The sequence below is a fragment of the Micrasema longulum genome, unplaced genomic scaffold, assembly GCF_059751315.1.
Source record: "Micrasema longulum isolate JH-2025_06_02 unplaced genomic scaffold, ASM5975131v1 h1tg000260l, whole genome shotgun sequence".
Lineage (NCBI taxonomy): Eukaryota > Metazoa > Arthropoda > Insecta > Trichoptera > Brachycentridae > Micrasema > Micrasema longulum.
In genome coordinates this window covers 92,167-109,564 of record NW_028277464.1, presented here as the reverse complement: position 1 = coordinate 109,564, position 17,398 = coordinate 92,167, and the positions used below count along the sequence as shown (strand labels likewise).

The following is a 17,398-nucleotide window of genomic DNA, read 5'->3' as shown; positions in this document are numbered from 1 at the left end:
TATTTTTTTTAAATGTAAACCCGATGTAAAATGTAAAGGGATTTTAAAAATTAATTGTTTTTACTTTTGTAAATAAAAAATAAATAAACCTAGCATGAAATATAACTTTCTATAGTAAATAAAATAATTTATCTGTTTTCTACTGGTTTGTGGTATTATAATATCTAAAGAACAATACTTATTATTAAATTTATAAAGAAAATCATGCTGACAAACCAGTTAAAGGTTTAGAATGATTTGTTTGATTCACCGCTCGTACGCATTTAGCGCAAGCGAACGAAAGAACGAAACGAACTAGAGACATGAAAGACACGAAAGATATGGAGACACAAATGATACGATGATGCGAAAGATGCGGAAATATGATGACCTAAATGAGCCGAATGAGCAAAAGACACATTCGTTCAATTGAACTACTTAAAAGATTCGGTCACTTTGGTGATGCAGATCAAGTGACACGTATCCTCTCGGTGACAGAGTCTTACCCTCGTCTAGTTCACAGACAAGTTAATGACACATTAATGTAGGCCTATGATCATTCAAACGCACTGTTCATCCATATCCATAAAATTTGAAAATGGGTGCTGCAGATATTATTTAAAAGACAAAGGAATAATTGCTTTTGTGTAACGAACCCGCAAGATTAAATTTTGGGTCTATTTTAAACCTGTCATAAATAAATAAAGAAATCAACTTTTGGTAGAGTGGGGTCCGATCCTTAAATCACTTATTTGGGAATTTATGACTACCACGCAACCACAACCGAAAATTATAATTTAAAAAAATATTTACTACAATGCTTCATAGTCCCTGGACTGGCATCGTAATGATAAGACCGATGACTGATGCTTAGACTGATGTATAAATGCAGTGCCCTTTGCACTATTAGATGCGGATTTTAGAATATTTTTATTGTGCCATCTATGTAGTTTAGTCTATGAAACTAAATTACTAGTTGTTTAGTCTACGGTGTGTTGCTCATATAAAATCTGTGAGAATAGAGAATTTGGTTTGTAGGTTATGTTTGGTTGTTATTGTATTTACGCAACTGGCATTTGACGCTGACGTTGGCGGCGTTGGCGCGTAACGGTTGTATGGCTTTATTGTTATATTTTGAACCAAGATATTCCGTGATTTCAATCAATAATGCCCAAGATAAAAACTGCTATCATCCTGACTATCAGAGAAAGTATATAATCGATACACCTTACGGTTTTAACTTTAAACCCTGTTAAATACATTTAAAAAATGACAACAGAAGATGCAGATTATGATGTGAAGATGAGAGCGATTGAACAAGAGTTGTCTCAGATTGAAACAAATCTCGTAAAACTCAAACAGCGTCAGAGAGAACTAATCCAACGTCAAGATCTCTTAAAAGACCAGCGTGATATTAAAAAGTCAAAAGTACTCAGCGGTGAAAATTGGGAACGTGCTGATTTCGAGTGGTCGGAACGCCTCGATATAAGTTTACGAAATGTGTTTGAAATCAAAGAATATAGACCTCAGCAACTGGGTGCTATTAACGCGACCCTGTCAGGGCATCACGCATTAGTGGTCATGCCAACTGGAGCCGGGAAGAGCTTATGTTACCAGCTTCCCGCACTCATCAGCGAAGGAATCACAGTGGTAGTCTCCCCACTGATATCGCTTATGGAGGATCAGGTGATGAGCCTCACTAAGAGAGGTGTATCCGCCAAACTTATGACCAGTACTACTTCCAAAGAAAACACAACCGCCACTCTCAATGATATGGCAGACAAGAATTCGCCAGTCAAATTATTGTATGTTACACCGGAGAGATTTGCCAAGAGTAAGAGGTTTATGGCCAAGTTGCAGAAGTGTTTCGCAGAAGGCAGACTGCAGAGAATAGCTATAGATGAAGTACATTGCTGCACTCAGTGGGGTCACGATTTCCGGCCAGACTACAAATTCCTCGGAGTACTGTCTGCCATGTTTCCAAGTGTTCCTATACTTGGCCTCACTGCCACTGCTACGGCCAGAGTATTAATGGATGTGCAGAAAATGCTGGATATACGAGGATGCTTGATTATCAAATCTTCCTTTAATAGACCCAACTTGTTTTACCATATCATCAATAAGCCTAGCTCTACAGAAGAGTGTATCGATATCTTAGAAAATCTACTCAAGTATCGATATAAGGATCAAACTGGTATAATTTACGCAACCAGTATAAAAGACTGCGAAGATCTAACGCTCGGATTGAGGAAGAGATCTTTAAAGGTGGCTTGTTATCACGCTAACTTGCAGCCAGAAAGGCGGTCAGATATTCACGCCAAATGGTCTCAGAAACATTTTCAAGCTATTGTGGCTACTGTCGCTTTCGGTTTGGGGATTGATAAACCCGATGTTAGATTTGTAATCCATCACTCCCTCAGTAAGGCGATGGAAAGTTATTACCAGGAAAGCGGGAGAGCGGGTAGAGATGGAAAGAGAGCAGAGTGTATTATGATGTACCGCATGCAAGATTTGTTCCGTGTCAGCTGCATGGTATTCTCTTCCGCCGGAAGCTTGGAGCACCTCTATGGAATGGTAAAATACTGTCTAGAACCATCTTCGTGTAGGAGGAATATAATAGCCAAACACTTTGATGAAGAATTTGTTTCCGATGACTGTCGCAGAATGTGCGATAGGTGTTGTCAGGCCACCACACCGGTGAAAGAGTTATTTGTTGATGATTATTGCAGAGATTTGTACAAAATTATTAGATGGTCCACTAAACAAGACAGTAAAGTCACAGCCCAAAAACTTGTTGATTCGTGGTTTGGAAAGGGAGCGACTAATCTTCGTGTATCTGGTGTGAAGCCTCCTACCTTATCTAGACCGCAAGCAGAAGCTGTTGTTGCTTTTTTTATCGTGGAGGGCTACCTAAAAGAAGATTTTCACTACACAGCCTACTCTACAATAAGTTATTTAAAATTAGGTTCTAATTCTAACTTTGTTGACGAAAAATCTTATAAAATCAAGATGAAGTTTAAAAGTTTTGGGATTTTGAATACAAATGATCCCGCTCCCACAATTTTTTCCAAATCGGAGTACAGTACACAGAACAGTGATAAATGCTCAACAAAGATACAAACTCAGTTAGTAGAAAGTCGCAAAAGAAAATCTGATGGTCATTCAGATAAAGCTCCCAAAAAGTCAAATAGCTCTCGCTCAAAAGAAAAAAAGAAAAAAATAATTGAACATAGTGATTCTGAAATTGTGATTTTAGATTAGGTAATATTGATAAATAAATTTTGTTTTTCAATTTCATTTTGTGTTTTTCAATAAGAGATGAGTATAAATAACTAGTACTTCAAGTTCCATTGATATTCTTAAAAATATATATCAATAATGCACCTTGCATTACATAGCAAAAAAATAATTATTTATATGGACCATAATATCTGTTGGTACATAAAAACCTCAATTAAATTATTCATTGATTTACTTTTGAAATACATAATATGTGCATTTTTATTTATCAGGTTTTTAAAATGTAAAATAATATATTATTCAGGAATGCTGTACTTTTCGTATTTTCATTGCTATTTAATTATTAAAATATACTTATATAAATAAGCTGATAATACATACATATTATATTATTTGCTGTCCCTTTTTATTGTATAAAAGTACTTATTTTGATAAATAATTTGTACTTTTTAGTACCATGACGCAAGTAAGGTGGAAAAATTATTCATTTGATCCTGAAAAATATTTAGAGGGTTTATCACCCTTCGGATTGGAAGTTATGAAAGCTTTACTTGGAACATGGACAGCTAATAATATTAATGGTAAAACACTGAACCTAGTTTACAAAATAATTTAATTATAAAAAATAGATACCAACCTTAAACATTTCAATTTCAGAAAATTCTAACAGTAATACAGATAATTTAAACAAAATTATTGTTTTTCAAACACCTCTTAATGATAATAAAACATTTGGTTATGAATCACGGTAAGTTCACATTTATTTTAATTGCTTTTAGCTCAAACATTTATTAAACGTGTGTATATTTAGAAAACTTCATTTTTCAACAACAAAAATCTTTTGTATTAGATTTTTATCACATTAAGGAAAAAAATTTTTACTAACAATTCAAATACATTTTTTTTCAGACATCTAGGAGATGTGATGAATACTCAGTGTAATTATTCACAGTTAAATTTTGAAAATGGTAAAGAAAACCTTCCACTCAGCATGTTTTCTGAAAGCAATTACATAGAGAACAAAGAAACTTCAGATTTGTATTATGATGGATTTGTATCACTATTGTCTACACAAATTACATCTTCTCCACAAAATCAGTGTGAAATAAATGATGTTCTGACGCAGGAAAATATGTCTACCATGCCAAATTTGAATATACGGTTTCCCGCCTCGCAAACTCTCCATGCTCAAAGGCCTATTCCTAGAATTTCCAATACACACACTTCAATTCCTAAAACTATCATTCGATTTCCACAAACTACCATTCTACAAACTTGCATTCCGCAAACATTCTTTCCTAAAACTATCATTCAAGATCCACAGCCTTCCATTTCACAAAATTCTCTATCTCAATCTTCCAATACTTATTCTCATATTCTACAAACTTATACTCCACAAAATCCCATTCCCAATTATCACTCTTCCATTCCTCAAACACGCATTTTACCAACGTCTGTTTTAAAAGAGAAGAATATTGCTGAAAAAATGAACCTTAAAAATACAGATGTAGGAGTTAAGAAAAATAAACAAAATTACATTGATAAGTTAAATCAATTTGCTGCCTCTCCTATGAAAAGAAAAAGCAAAAATAATTGTCTGCAATTTATTAATACTGAAAGTAGAAATGAGGAAGTTAATGATGTTGGCAAACTACAAGGAAGTCAAAAAATTCATTCTTCACAAAATACTTGGATTTTAAAAAGAAATATATTAGATTGCGATAATGTTACTAATTCAAGAAATAGTTTAGGAGATGTGATTGAGAATTCATTAACCATTCCAACAGAAAAAGTATCCAAAGTCTATATGAAAAGAAAATGTAATTATAAATTAATTATTGAAAAAAATGATAAGGATTCAAATGATAAACACTTCAACCAATTGAAACTATCAGATATGCTTCCTGTTAAAAAAAGTAGGAAATCCGATGGAAAAAAAGGAATCGGAGCAAATGACAATTTACATAAAAGGAACGTAAATAATAATGTAACAACGTGGTTAAGTAAAATATCTGACTTTGCAGACTCTGAGATGATGGAGGATATGAATTTGTTTGATAAAAAACTCAGTAGTGATGTAAAACCAAATGATAAATCAATTTCTTGTGAAAACTTGTTCATTCCGAGTTCATCGGATATGAGTATAAAAATTCAAACAATCATTTCAAACAATGGTGGTAAAATGAAATTTAAGAAAGCTAATGTTCCTGCACCAATTATAAATCAAAGTAACGCTATCAAGAAAACTAAATTGGTTTCTGCCATCAAAAAAGACATTCCCAAAAAGAATGTTACTTATGTAATTAAAACCTTGCAAGAAAAAAACACAAGTTTACTTCAAAATAAGTTTATTGCGGTGACCCCTGTAGAAATTGGCTTGACAATGATTTTTAGGTGTGTTTTTCTTATCTACCGAGGCCTAAAGACAAACAGACATTCTTGATTGTCACTATCTGTGATCACATTTAAAAACTGACTTTTGTTGCTTGTGGATGTACTAATTGTTTCAACCGCAACATAATATAGGTACATGCTAAAGTAGCTATGCTTGAGTCAATCAACTGATTTTATAAATAAATATCTCAATTAATAAATTGTCTTCTGAAATTCCTATAATATATCTTTGAATCTTTCAAAATTAAAGTTAAATCAGAAAAAAACATTTAGCGAAAAATGATAACATCAGTTTCCTATTTGTATAAGAGTTGATCAAATAACCTGTTTGGATGTATAATAAAAATTTAAAATTATGTTTATCTTTGGCTTGAATTTCTTACTAATATTTTTTATAGTACTTATAGAGCTATAAATTTTTACTTCTTTCAGGGAGGGATTTGGACAGCTTGAAAAAATAGCAGGCAATAATGAAACAGCGTGTTCTCCGAAAGGTTTTTTATTCAGTATCACATGGGCTGATGCAGTTGAATATTTTTACATGAAAATTCGTGGAATATCTCCTGCTGAGAAGCAATCAAAAAAGTAATATTTTTTCATGCATTCAAAAATCTAATCATATTTTTGTAATTCTGTCTAACAATTATTTTTTTAGGTCTTTGATTGATTGTATCATGAAATTAGAAACTAGAAAGATTGGTTTTGAAGCTCAAGATTTGATGATGATATTCATTGACTTATTTGATTTTAAAAGAGAAGAAGTGTGCCTTAAGTGGGTAATATTGGATCCCAAGGTATGAAATTAACATACATGACCATACCCTGAAACCTCTTTTTGCACAGGGAATACGTTCCACACAGTACCTTGTAAAAAAATAATATTAAAAAAATACCAATGCTGGATAGATTTCCTCGTATAAAAATAAATTCGGGATTTTGAATCATGAAATTGTTTATTATTTATTGTATCTTCATTTTTTAAATTAAATATAGCATGAACATCAAAATACTTTATAAAATCTTAAAGATTATTCACTATCACAAAATATGTACATTATACGTCAAGTAAATAAAAGAGTGATGTAGGGCATTCCAATAACGAATAGTATGATTATATTACTGTCCAGTTCAGTGCCGAAAATCGGCGTTTATTATTAGCATAGTATTATATTATGTTTGCAAAACAGCGAAGAAGGTAAAAACAAATACAAATAAGCTAAATTAAAATACAGGCAAACATATTAAGCATCGTCTATTCTCGCTAGGTATAGTAAATACCTGTTCTGAGGTAGACAGCATTTCTTTTTACTAAAAATATAAAATACAGAATAATATGTTTTTTTTTTGTCTAAAGAAAATTAGTACAAAATTAAATAATATATAAAAATATGATTATCTTTAAAAATTTATGAAATTGTAGTTTGATGAATTATCGACTTTTTTGGGTGGTGAAATGTTGTTTTAATACTAACTGCAGTGGTGTAATGATCAGAAATAGAGGTGCGAAGCACAGCAGATACAGTGGGGTTAATTGTTTTAGCAAAAATGTGGTCGATACAAGTTTCTGGCTCATGTGTCACTCTTGTTGGTACATTAATCAATTATGTAAATCCATAGTGCAAAAGAAGATTAGTAAATTCAATTACAACAGAGTTTTCATATTATTACGCATTGAAAATTAATGACAAACAATAATTTAATTTTTTTTGGACCGTGTTATTTTGAAACCGTGTAAAACAAGGTTCCAGTGTAATTTTACTCTTTATTATAAATTTAATTTACCTCCACATTAACAAAGTTGTGGTGACCGATCAAATGGAAATAATCCATATTTTTTTTTTAGTAGAATAAATAAACCAAAGTTTTCCTAATGCAACTAAACACAGCTACCTACTTTGAATATTGTGTAAATGCATCTCTATATAAAGGTTAATATAATATAAATTTTTGTAATAGATTTACTGAATTAGGAATTTAAAATGATTTCAGTTGTTACTTGGTAAAAAAATTGTCATAAATTTATGTTTTATTAAGGTTTAAATATTAATTTTTTGTAATTTTAAAAAAATCTTAGATTGGATGCTTTTTATTAAACCCTGACAAACCACCATGTACGTTTGATGATGTTTTATTACAACTGGCAGTGGAGATAGATTTTGAAATAGCAAGTTTATGTGTTAAGCAAAGATCTGCCCATAAACTGATACTCCTCTCAGAATGCTGCAAGGAAATGTATATTAAACTAAAAAAACATAACATTTGGCAAGTTTTTTTGAATTTGGAAACAAAAATCATTACGATTTTATCAGGTAGACAAACAAATATTAATAATTCATAGGTTTACTACCAGAAGTCACCATTGAACATTTCAAATATGTACCAAAAAATCATCAATGTTTTCATCATCATCATTCTTGTATTCACGTATAAGGCACTGCAATGGTACACCAATCGCAGCCTATCTCAATCATTTCGAACTAGAGATAGAACGGAATAGAACTCGTGTGTTATTGCCAAACTTACTACATACTAGACAATCCTGACAAGTCCAATTTCTTACTCTTTTGTATTATCTGAGATACATTTTTTTGACATAATATTCATTAGTATTAATGCATAAACATTATTGCATACCAAATTGCTGTTTCATTGGATGTGGTCCAGAGTATTATAAAATTCGTAATTACAAATAAATAATTGGTAGTTTCTAGTTCTGTGATTTGGTATGCGTATGCTTATCCCGTTTAATAAAAATGGACAGTCCAATATATCATAGTCCATATTATTCAGTGATTTTCTTTTGTTTATTTCATTGCTGTTGCTGCATATAAAATGACTTTCTTTGTGACAATTGAAATATAAATTCATCAAAGTGAAATAAATATAACATTGGTTTATCAAATTATTACTTGATGACTTCTCGCAGTAGCCTAATTATTTGGATATTTGCCATTATTAATGTTTATTTTTTCAGTCATGGAGCTCAAAGGTATATGTATAGACACTAAAGTTCTAAATGAAATGGGTTCTATTCTGGATCAACGGTTAAAACAGATAGAGAACAAATCGTTTATTGCCGCCGGTAAACCATTTCAAATAAATTCTCCCGTACAATTGAGAAATATATTATTTGATGAATTGAAATTGGATATAGCACACAATATTTCTATCAAAGAAACATCAAAACTTGGAGCTAAATCAACTTCAGAACCTGTTGTAAGTGACTAAGAAAATATTCTATGGAACACAATTCATTTTTACACAATCATGATGTTAATGTTTGATAAATGTATTATTTTTTCAACAATGTTTGATTATGTCCAAATGCTTGCAGACTGGCTGGATTTCCTCCCTAGGGAGTTGTTCATATTTAAATTCATTTCAACAGAGAGGGAAAAATTTTTGAGAAGGGAATATGGAAGTCTAGGCATTTACAGGGCTTATGACCTGTCATTGGCTGGTTTAAGTGGCCACTTTACACACTGTGTAACATTCACTATTCTGCCCATGTTTGAACATCAGGTCATAAGCCCTGTAAATGCCTCAGAACATCAGGTCATAAGCCCTGTAAATGCCTCAGAACATCAGGTCATAAGCCCTGTAAATGCCTAGACTTCCATATTCCCTTCTCAAAAATTTTTCCCTCTCTGTTGAAATGAATTTAAATATGAACAACTCCCTAGGGAGGAAATCCAGCCAGTCTGCAAGCATTTGGACATAATCAAACATTGTTGAATTACTACCTGGTAAAAGAAGAAGTATAAAAATTGAAAAATTGTTTTCAGGCGTTGCCTAGTAGGTGATTTGGTTCAGCCGGATGAATCTCACCCACGTGATAAAGGTTTCAGCTCTTTTACTTCACAAAAGTCAACAGATGGAAGAGTTGAGGAAATGTGGATGTTCAAACATGGGCAGAATGGTGAATGTTACACAGTGTGTAAAGTGGCCACTTAAACCAGCCAATGACAGGTCATAAGCCCTGTAAATGCCTAGACTTCCATATTCCCTTCTCAAAAATTTTTCCCTCTCTGTTGAAATGAATTTAAAGTATTATTTTTTATTTAAATTGTTGTTTAGAAAACGTAATACGTAGTAAAACAGATCATATTGAAATAAAAAACAGCAATCAATAAAAAAATTCAATCACTAGAGATATCCAGAGCCTTCCACATACCTCTCTGTGCCTACAAATTGGTAAGTATATGCAAGGGGCGTAAGAAAGTCCAAAAATGTATAAATCATGTTACAATAAAATAAATAAAAACAACTTTGTTTTTAACCACTTATTTTTTCTACCGACCGGTTTTAAATCTATATAAGCTTCTTTATCAAGGAACACTTAACTTATATAGCTTTGAAACGTTTAAGTATACCTTGATAAAGAAGCTTGTAAAGCTTTGAAACCTGTCGGAGAAAAAATAAGTGGTGAAAAACAAAGTTGTTTTTATTTATTTTATTATAATGAATATCCACAAAGTTAGTGCTTCAAAATGTATTCAAAAATATTACTGTTACGCGTTGTTAAAAAAAAACATTTTTGTACCGTATAAAATGGTCATGTACACATACTCGTGCATCACAAATATATCACCCTTGTTCAAGAAAAACCTTCACCTTCTTCAAAATTCACCGTAATTCTGGAAAAAGCGAATCTATTATTTCAAATGTGTTTTAAACCCTTATGCACATTTTAGCAAAAGGATTTAAACTGAAAATGTCTGTCGACTTAAATCCTTTTGCCAGAATGTGTATAAGACCTTTGCAGATTGTTTAACACATTTGAAATAGTGAAACTGCTTTTTCCAGTGTTGTGGTTTGCAGCTTTTCTCCTATGATATGTATGTTCATCCAGCAACTATCTCAAATAATCAACTCCATGATGGAATTTTTCATAATGCACAGTTGTCTACATCATTGCAGAGGTCATTAGAGTTTTTACTGGTATGTCTAATAAACTAACTATTTAATAAATGTGTTATTTTCAGTTGCGACAATTGGTACCTCTACACCCTCTTCCAAGTTTGGTTTTGAATTACCGACACATTCACAAAGCAAAAGTAACTTTTGTGGATTCTATCTTACAACACGCCAAGTCAGGAGTTGTGAGAACAACTTGGTAAGATTATTCACAATGCATTAGAATTATTTTTTGGCTCTATTCTTACAAGATTATTTTTCATTTCAGGGAGCAAACGTCAGCTGCAACCGGCAGACTTGCATCTTGTTATCCTAATTTACAAGCCATACCAAGACAACCATTTATATTAGACCTTTTCCCTGAAAATGGTAAAAACGTATTTTTAATTTTTATTCCTAATGAAAACACATTATTCTTATATTTTTTTATATCTTTAAAATACTTAAATAAATTCGGTAACATTTGTTTATCATCATCATTATTCCCTTATCTACGCATCGGTCACTACACTGGAACACAAATTTCAGCATATCTCCATCATGCGGCGAGGTCAATCTAGAGCCCTCGCTCCCTACCTAATAGTCCAATATTTTAAGGATTTGGGCTTTGAGAGGAAGATTTAGCAATATGAGAACACTCGCCCTCCACTCATTAGCCAGAGATCTGGGCTTGGAGGGCGAGAACTAATTTATGGGGACCCGTAGATCTACACGGGTCGTAGTGACGTCAGAAGCATATACGAGGTGTGTTCAGAAAATAACAGGAATTTTTAAATTTTGCAGATTTGGAGAGTACGACTGTCAATTTTTCATTATATTGGTATACGTGCCCCTGAAGTTTGCTCAAATTTTCAGCTGTATTAATTGTTTACTTTGTCTGTGGCAGCAATTAAGGTTGGACGTGTTTTTATGAGCTCGGCCATTTTCATTTGTTAAAAAAATGGATCAAAGAATTTGTATCAAGTTTTATGAAATAAAGTGTAACAAAGGTCTATGGTGAGTCTGCTATGAGTAAAACAAGAGTTTACGAGTGGTATAAGTGTTTTCCAAGATGGCCATGAAAACGTTGAAGATGACAAACGGCCTGAACGCCCCAGCACATCAACAACCGATGAAAACGTGGAAAAAGTTAATGAAATGGTTACGAACAATCGCCGATTCACAATCAGAGAAGTCGTTGACGATGTTGGCATATCGATTGGCTCATGCTATGAAATTTTTTCGAATGTTTTGGGTATGAAACGTGTGGCAGCAAAATTTGTTCCAAAATTGTTGAATTTTGAACAAAAACAGCAGCTAATGGAAGTTTCTCAGGTGTCACTAAATGAAGTCAACGACGATGCAGAATTACTGAAACGTGTTATAGCAAGTGACAAAACAAGGGTTTACGGATATGACGTAGAAACTAAGGCTCAATCGTCCCAGTAGAGGCATTCTGGATCGCCAAGACCGAAAAAGGCACGACAAGTGCGGTTGAACATGAAGGTGATTACGAGGTCAAACGGTCAATAACAAGTCCAACGCCGTTTGCGTGAAGCGATCATGGCTTCACAAATTCATGGCTTTTGCACCACAATAATGCACCTGCTCACACTTCATTGCTAGTTCGTGAATTTTTGGCTAAAAACAATGCTGTTACGATGCCCCAGCCTCCATATTTGCCAGATATGGCTCTCTGTGACTTTTTCCGATTTCCAAAAATAAAGAGAATCTTAAGGGCCGTCGTTTTACAAGCATTGATGACATTAAAAGCGGATCGCTGAAAAAGCTACAGGCTATCCCAAAGATCGAGTTTAAGAAGCGTTTCGAGGATTGGAAGAAGCACTGACACAAGTGCATAATATCTAATGGGGACAATTTCTAAGGTGACAACATTAATGTAAACGAATAGATGAATATTTAAAAAAAAAAACGAAAATTCCCATTATTTTCTGAACACACCTCGTATATTACCAAACTCTATTTTTCAGAATATAATAAGGTCAGTCTATAAATTCAGTTACAGATACCAGTCACGGGACTAAGAAATATTGCAGTGTGATAACACTTTTTAAATAAATTACTAATAATAAATAAGGGAAACTTGCAACGATAGTTTCTTAATTAATTTTATAAATAATATCTTTCAGATAGCACTGTTTTAAGTATTGTGTTAAGAAAAGCATTTATTCCTCGACCTTCACATACATTTGTTGCCGCAGATTTCCAGCATATTGAATGTAGAGTATTCGCCCATATGACTAATGATCCGGTGCTGATAGAGAGTCTACAGGCAGACAAAGATATCTTCAGTTCTCTTGCATTGAAATGGTAACTGCATTCTTTATATGTGTCTTTCAACCCGTGGGTCACGGTCTCATGCGTGGCAAAAGTAAAAAGCAAGGGTTTTAGGCCCTAAACTACAATAATTTCAGTAAGAAGGCCACGCCTGTTTATTTTTTATCAATTTTTTGTATCATGGTTCTATTTTTGAGACGCAAATAACCAAATTATATTGTAAAAGGAGTCTTTTTACCTTTTTAGTTTTATGTCCATCATTGAAGAGAACGTCAACATAGGTAAGATGTGGCGAATAGCACTAATGATTTCAAATCTTCCCGTGCCAGCTCTGAATATTCTGCTTTTTTCTTTATCCAGAAAATGACAATTTTATACAAATTAAATTCTGTTTTAAGCATGCAATCTTAAAGATCATTCTGCTGCTCCTACCTTGCACTTGCATCTATGATGATATGGTCTCAATTATAAGAGAAATAAATTTAAATATTTGGACTCTTACGCTAATACCCGTATGCAGAGACAAAACTTAAGGTGAGGAAAGTACATTCTAATCCCAAATGCGGAGAATAACCCAAAGGTGAAGACAATAGAATGTACTTTCCTCACCTTAAGTTTTGTCTCTGCATACGGGTATAAGGGTAGACCAGGGGTTGTATCAAAACACTTTTTAATAATATGTGTGGTTTATTGAATCTAAGATTACATGTATTATGATAACCGCCTCGCTTCGGCGAGGTGGCGCACGGGTGCGTACACCTGTACACACGTGCTAGCCTCCTCGCGTGAACTACCAGACTGTCGCTCCGTAAAAATAAATGTAATATTGAATTCAAATGTTATATTCAATTGTAAGCATCGCGCGGGTAGCGACGGGGGGGAGGGTAGATGCGGGGGCAGAAGAGTTACGAACGTCGTGCGGGGAGCAACGAGCGAGCGACAGTCACACCCACAAATATGCATGCAAAACAATAAGGATAGAGAATTCAAAATCATATTAATGTAATTGAATTTCAGAGTAATAATTCTCTAGAGAAGCCCTTTAGCGTTCCAAATTTTTGGTTTGGTTTTAGTTTAACAACAAATGTGAAATGGAAGGTTTTGGTTTGCGCCTTGAAATTCTCAACCCAAGTACATGCGGCTTGTTGTATTGCTGTAATCTGTTGCTAACTTCGTGGTCAATTATCAAATAATGGTTTTCTCCTTATGGGCGACTATTAGGTTAATACTATAAGAATTTAATTTAATTGTTTTTGTCTGAAGGAAGTGTTTTAGGGTGAATACAAGTGTTGATATAATGTTATTTTAATGAGTTTTGGACACACTCAAAATATTGTACATAAATATATCGATGTAGCTCAGGTTTTGACTGTCCCATTCCGGTGAGGCCAGTGACTATCTAAATGTTTGACCACAAAGTAAATGCTTTTAATGTTAATGACTATCAATTACGACACCTGAAAAGTAAAGGATTAAAAATAATGAGTAAAGTTACTACTAAAGGTATAATTTTGAATTTTCTATCCTTACAGTTTTTGTATAAATACATTGAATTTTATAGTAAAGATACCAGTATTGAAGATGTCACAAAAGTGATGAAACCAGTCTCTGGTTATTCAAAATTTGTGGATTTGTATCCCTTATCTTTTTTTCTATAGTAAATTATACATAAATTATATAAATATAACCATGAACTGCCACCAACAATGTTCACTAATAAACTTGAATAATTTATTTTGTTACTTAAAGGTTAAAAAAGGTTTCGTTTAAAGATATTCTTCCTGAAGAACGCGACAGAACTAAACATTTAGTTTATGCCTTAATGTATGGAGCTGGAACCCACAAACTCATGGAAATATTACGTTTAGATTACAATCAAACATCAAGTATAATTTCTAAGTTCCTAAGTAGGTATTTTATTTTATTTATTTATATTTATTCTCTTACAAATCATAATTAATAATAAAATAATATACCCCTATATACTTTTTAAAAAATATTTTTAAACAGAGATAATCAACAAAATGTTCAGACAGTTTTCAACACTATGTATTTATGTTTATAATTAATTTATGTACATCTATATTATTTAAATTACAAAATGCACAATGAAAGAACAAAAACCTAACATAAGCTATACACTTGTGGAGCAGTTGATTCAATATTGGTTTGGGCGAATGAGACAATCCATTTTACTTCTACCCATCTCCACTATCCATTTTTTACAGCCCTTTTGAACATTTTCACGTTACTAATTGTTTTAATAGATAGTGGAAGTAGGTTATAGATTTTAATTGAATAATACTCAAAATCCTTTTGTCCGAAAGTGATATTAGTTTGTATTTGTTTAAGTTGTCTTTGTGTTGAGGATCTAGTGATTATATTATTTGTATGTGATGTATTGTAGGGGTTATGTCTTTCATTAATAATATATGAATATTCCAGTTTCTCAGAGGAAGTTTCAAATTGATTATCATATATTATGATCTCTTTTCTCTTCATATTATAGTTTTTGTGAGAGAAAAGCATTTTTTAATAGTATTGTTTAATCAAAAGTAAATTTTTCTTTTCATTGTTGTAAATATAATATTCTAATTGAATTTTTTTGTTCATTCTTATTTTCAATCAGCTTCATTCCCTTCACTTCGTACTTTTGGAGAGAGTATAATAATAAAATGCAAGTCTCAAAAGGGCATTCTTCATTCAATTTCTGGACGTATGAGAAAGTTCCCGAATATTTTCAGTTCAGATAATGCACTCCGTGCACAAGCAGAGAGACAAGCTATTAACTTTGTTATTCAGGGTAAATATTTTCATTTTACTAAAATAATGTACATATTATCTTTAAGTAGGTACAATGAATTATTATAAAATTTATATGTGAATGAACAGGAATAAACTAAAACAAAATCTTTTACTTTGCGTTCTAATCTTCTATTGATATTATCTCTCTTTGCTTTGAATTTTTTAACCACCTGTGTATGAATGCCTTACAAAATTATATTTACCTAAATCAGCTAACCTCATGCTAAATACTAAGGTAAAGAATACAGTTGTTGGCACTTTAAGACATTATATATTGTAAGTAAGTACTAAATTTAGATAAGTACTTTACCCTAGTTATTCGATTTTTATTTTGAATCAATAATTAAACTTAGAATACTAGCTTACTTAGAATACTAGCTTTTTTAGACATGGAAATATATTTTCAAAGTAAATTTAAACTTACACAAATAAAATCTTTTGGAAGTAAATTACAGTATTATTTCGTTGCTACATGAGGTTTAATATATTTTTTCAATTGTGTTCTTATGATTTACTAAAATATTTCAATTTTTGGGCAATTTTATTTTAATCAAAATAAGTTGTGGTAGAGCGAGACATGAATCCCGCAACACTTTAATGCGACAACAACCTATCTCTCTGAAGAAAAAACTATAGAAAAACTTGAGTTAATTATGTTGTCATTCCTTGGATTAAAAAAAATAGTAGAGAATTAAACGACCGTTAGTTTTATACCATTTTCTTTTGTCACAGGATCTGCGGCTGATTTGTGTAAAACTGCAATGGTAGCGACAGAACACCGACTCTCCAATCTCCCTGTATCATTAGGTCACCATCTTTTACTTCAAATACACGATGAGCTGGTGTGGGAGGTTCCAAATACCAATGTCTGGCAATTCAAAGGTATTCATTTTATTTAATGTATCTACTATCTACCTACTGTCAAAAATGTGTGCGTATTTTTCTAATATGTCAGTTGTATCTTTTACTAGACATTTAAAACTTGATATTTTATTATAATTTCAGACCTGGTTCAAGAAGTGATGCAACACAGTGGAGAATTTTGTGGAGGCCTTTTAGTTCCTTTACCAGTAGCAATAACATGTGGATTGTCATGGGGAGAAATGAAGTAATTAAAAAATTTCAAGACTCAAATCACACTTTCATTTGTTTTTATTTTATTTCATATTTTTTCACCATAAATAAACTTTTTTGAATTATGCAATTATTGTTTTTTCTTCTAATATAAACAAGTGTAAAATAATCAAATAAATAATTATTACCTACTGGTAAACCAATGCAATCACATTTATGATAAAATTATACAGGTGTTCCTTAAACCCTGTCACATCCGAAATCACGATGATCAGTATGGGCAAAAAGACATATTAGCATCTTAAAAAAATTTATTTAGAACGAACAATTTCTTTTAACAGAAGATATTAAAAAACAAATGGTTGCGTACTTCTGCAGGGGGGGTGCCACCACGCAGTTGACGGTATATCAGACTCCCCCTTCCCCCCTTCTTGTTTCACCCCCGAAGAAGTAAGCAACCATTTGTTTTTTTAATATTTAATTTTTGTAAATCTTATTCGTTCTAAAAATTTATTGTAATGTGCCAATATGTATTCTTGCTCATACTCATCATCGTGGTTTCGGATGTGACAGGATTTAAATAACCCCAGTAAAACGTTAGGTACCTTTTACTATAACAAAGTCAGAAATGTGAAATAAGCAAAAAATTTTAGGATAAATCGATGCTTACTTTATTTCTAGTTTTTTTTTTCAAATCATCAATAAAAAATTA

General features: G+C 32.4%; 1 protein-coding gene across 8 annotated transcripts; it reads left to right on the top strand.

Annotated features, from left to right (window-relative positions):
• Positions 1-795: 795 nt before the first annotated feature.
• Positions 796-16,816, top strand: LOC148283126 (DNA polymerase nu-like). 8 transcript variants are annotated; one of them, XM_088223947.1, is made up of 14 exons: positions 3,675-3,800; positions 3,877-3,967; positions 4,129-5,613; positions 6,046-6,198; positions 6,269-6,407; positions 7,688-7,922; positions 8,588-8,829; positions 10,599-10,729; positions 10,799-10,899; positions 12,732-12,840; positions 14,557-14,714; positions 15,437-15,610; positions 16,345-16,494; positions 16,618-16,816. In XM_088223947.1, the coding sequence occupies exons 1-14, from the start codon at positions 3,677-3,679 to the stop codon at positions 16,722-16,724; spliced, it is 3,399 nt and encodes a 1,132-aa protein (XP_088080073.1). In that variant the 5' UTR covers positions 3,675-3,676; the 3' UTR covers positions 16,725-16,816. The 8 variants fall into 8 exon arrangements, 6 of the variants coding, with proteins under 6 accessions (XP_088080073.1, XP_088080072.1, XP_088080074.1 ...); XM_088223946.1 differs by having other exon boundaries at positions 12,660-12,840; XM_088223950.1 differs by lacking the exons at positions 3,675-3,800; positions 3,877-3,967 and having other exon boundaries at positions 5,610-5,745; positions 12,660-12,840.
• The last annotated feature ends 582 nt before the right edge of the window (positions 16,817-17,398 follow it).

What these genes read in the sequence shown, in the direction of transcription:
- LOC148283126 (XM_088223946.1), top strand. Translation starts at nt 3,677, where the DNA reads ATGACGCAAGTAAGGTGGAAAAATTATTCATTTGATCCTGAAAAATAT. An exon ending in GGAGTTGTGAGAACAACTTG is followed by an intron (nt 10,730 to 10,798) that starts GTAAGATTATTC and finishes TTTTCATTTCAG; the next exon opens with GGAGCAAACGTCAGCTGCAA. An exon ending in TATAATTTCTAAGTTCCTAA is followed by an intron (nt 14,715 to 15,436) that starts GTAGGTATTTTA and finishes ATTTTCAATCAG; the next exon opens with CTTCATTCCCTTCACTTCGT.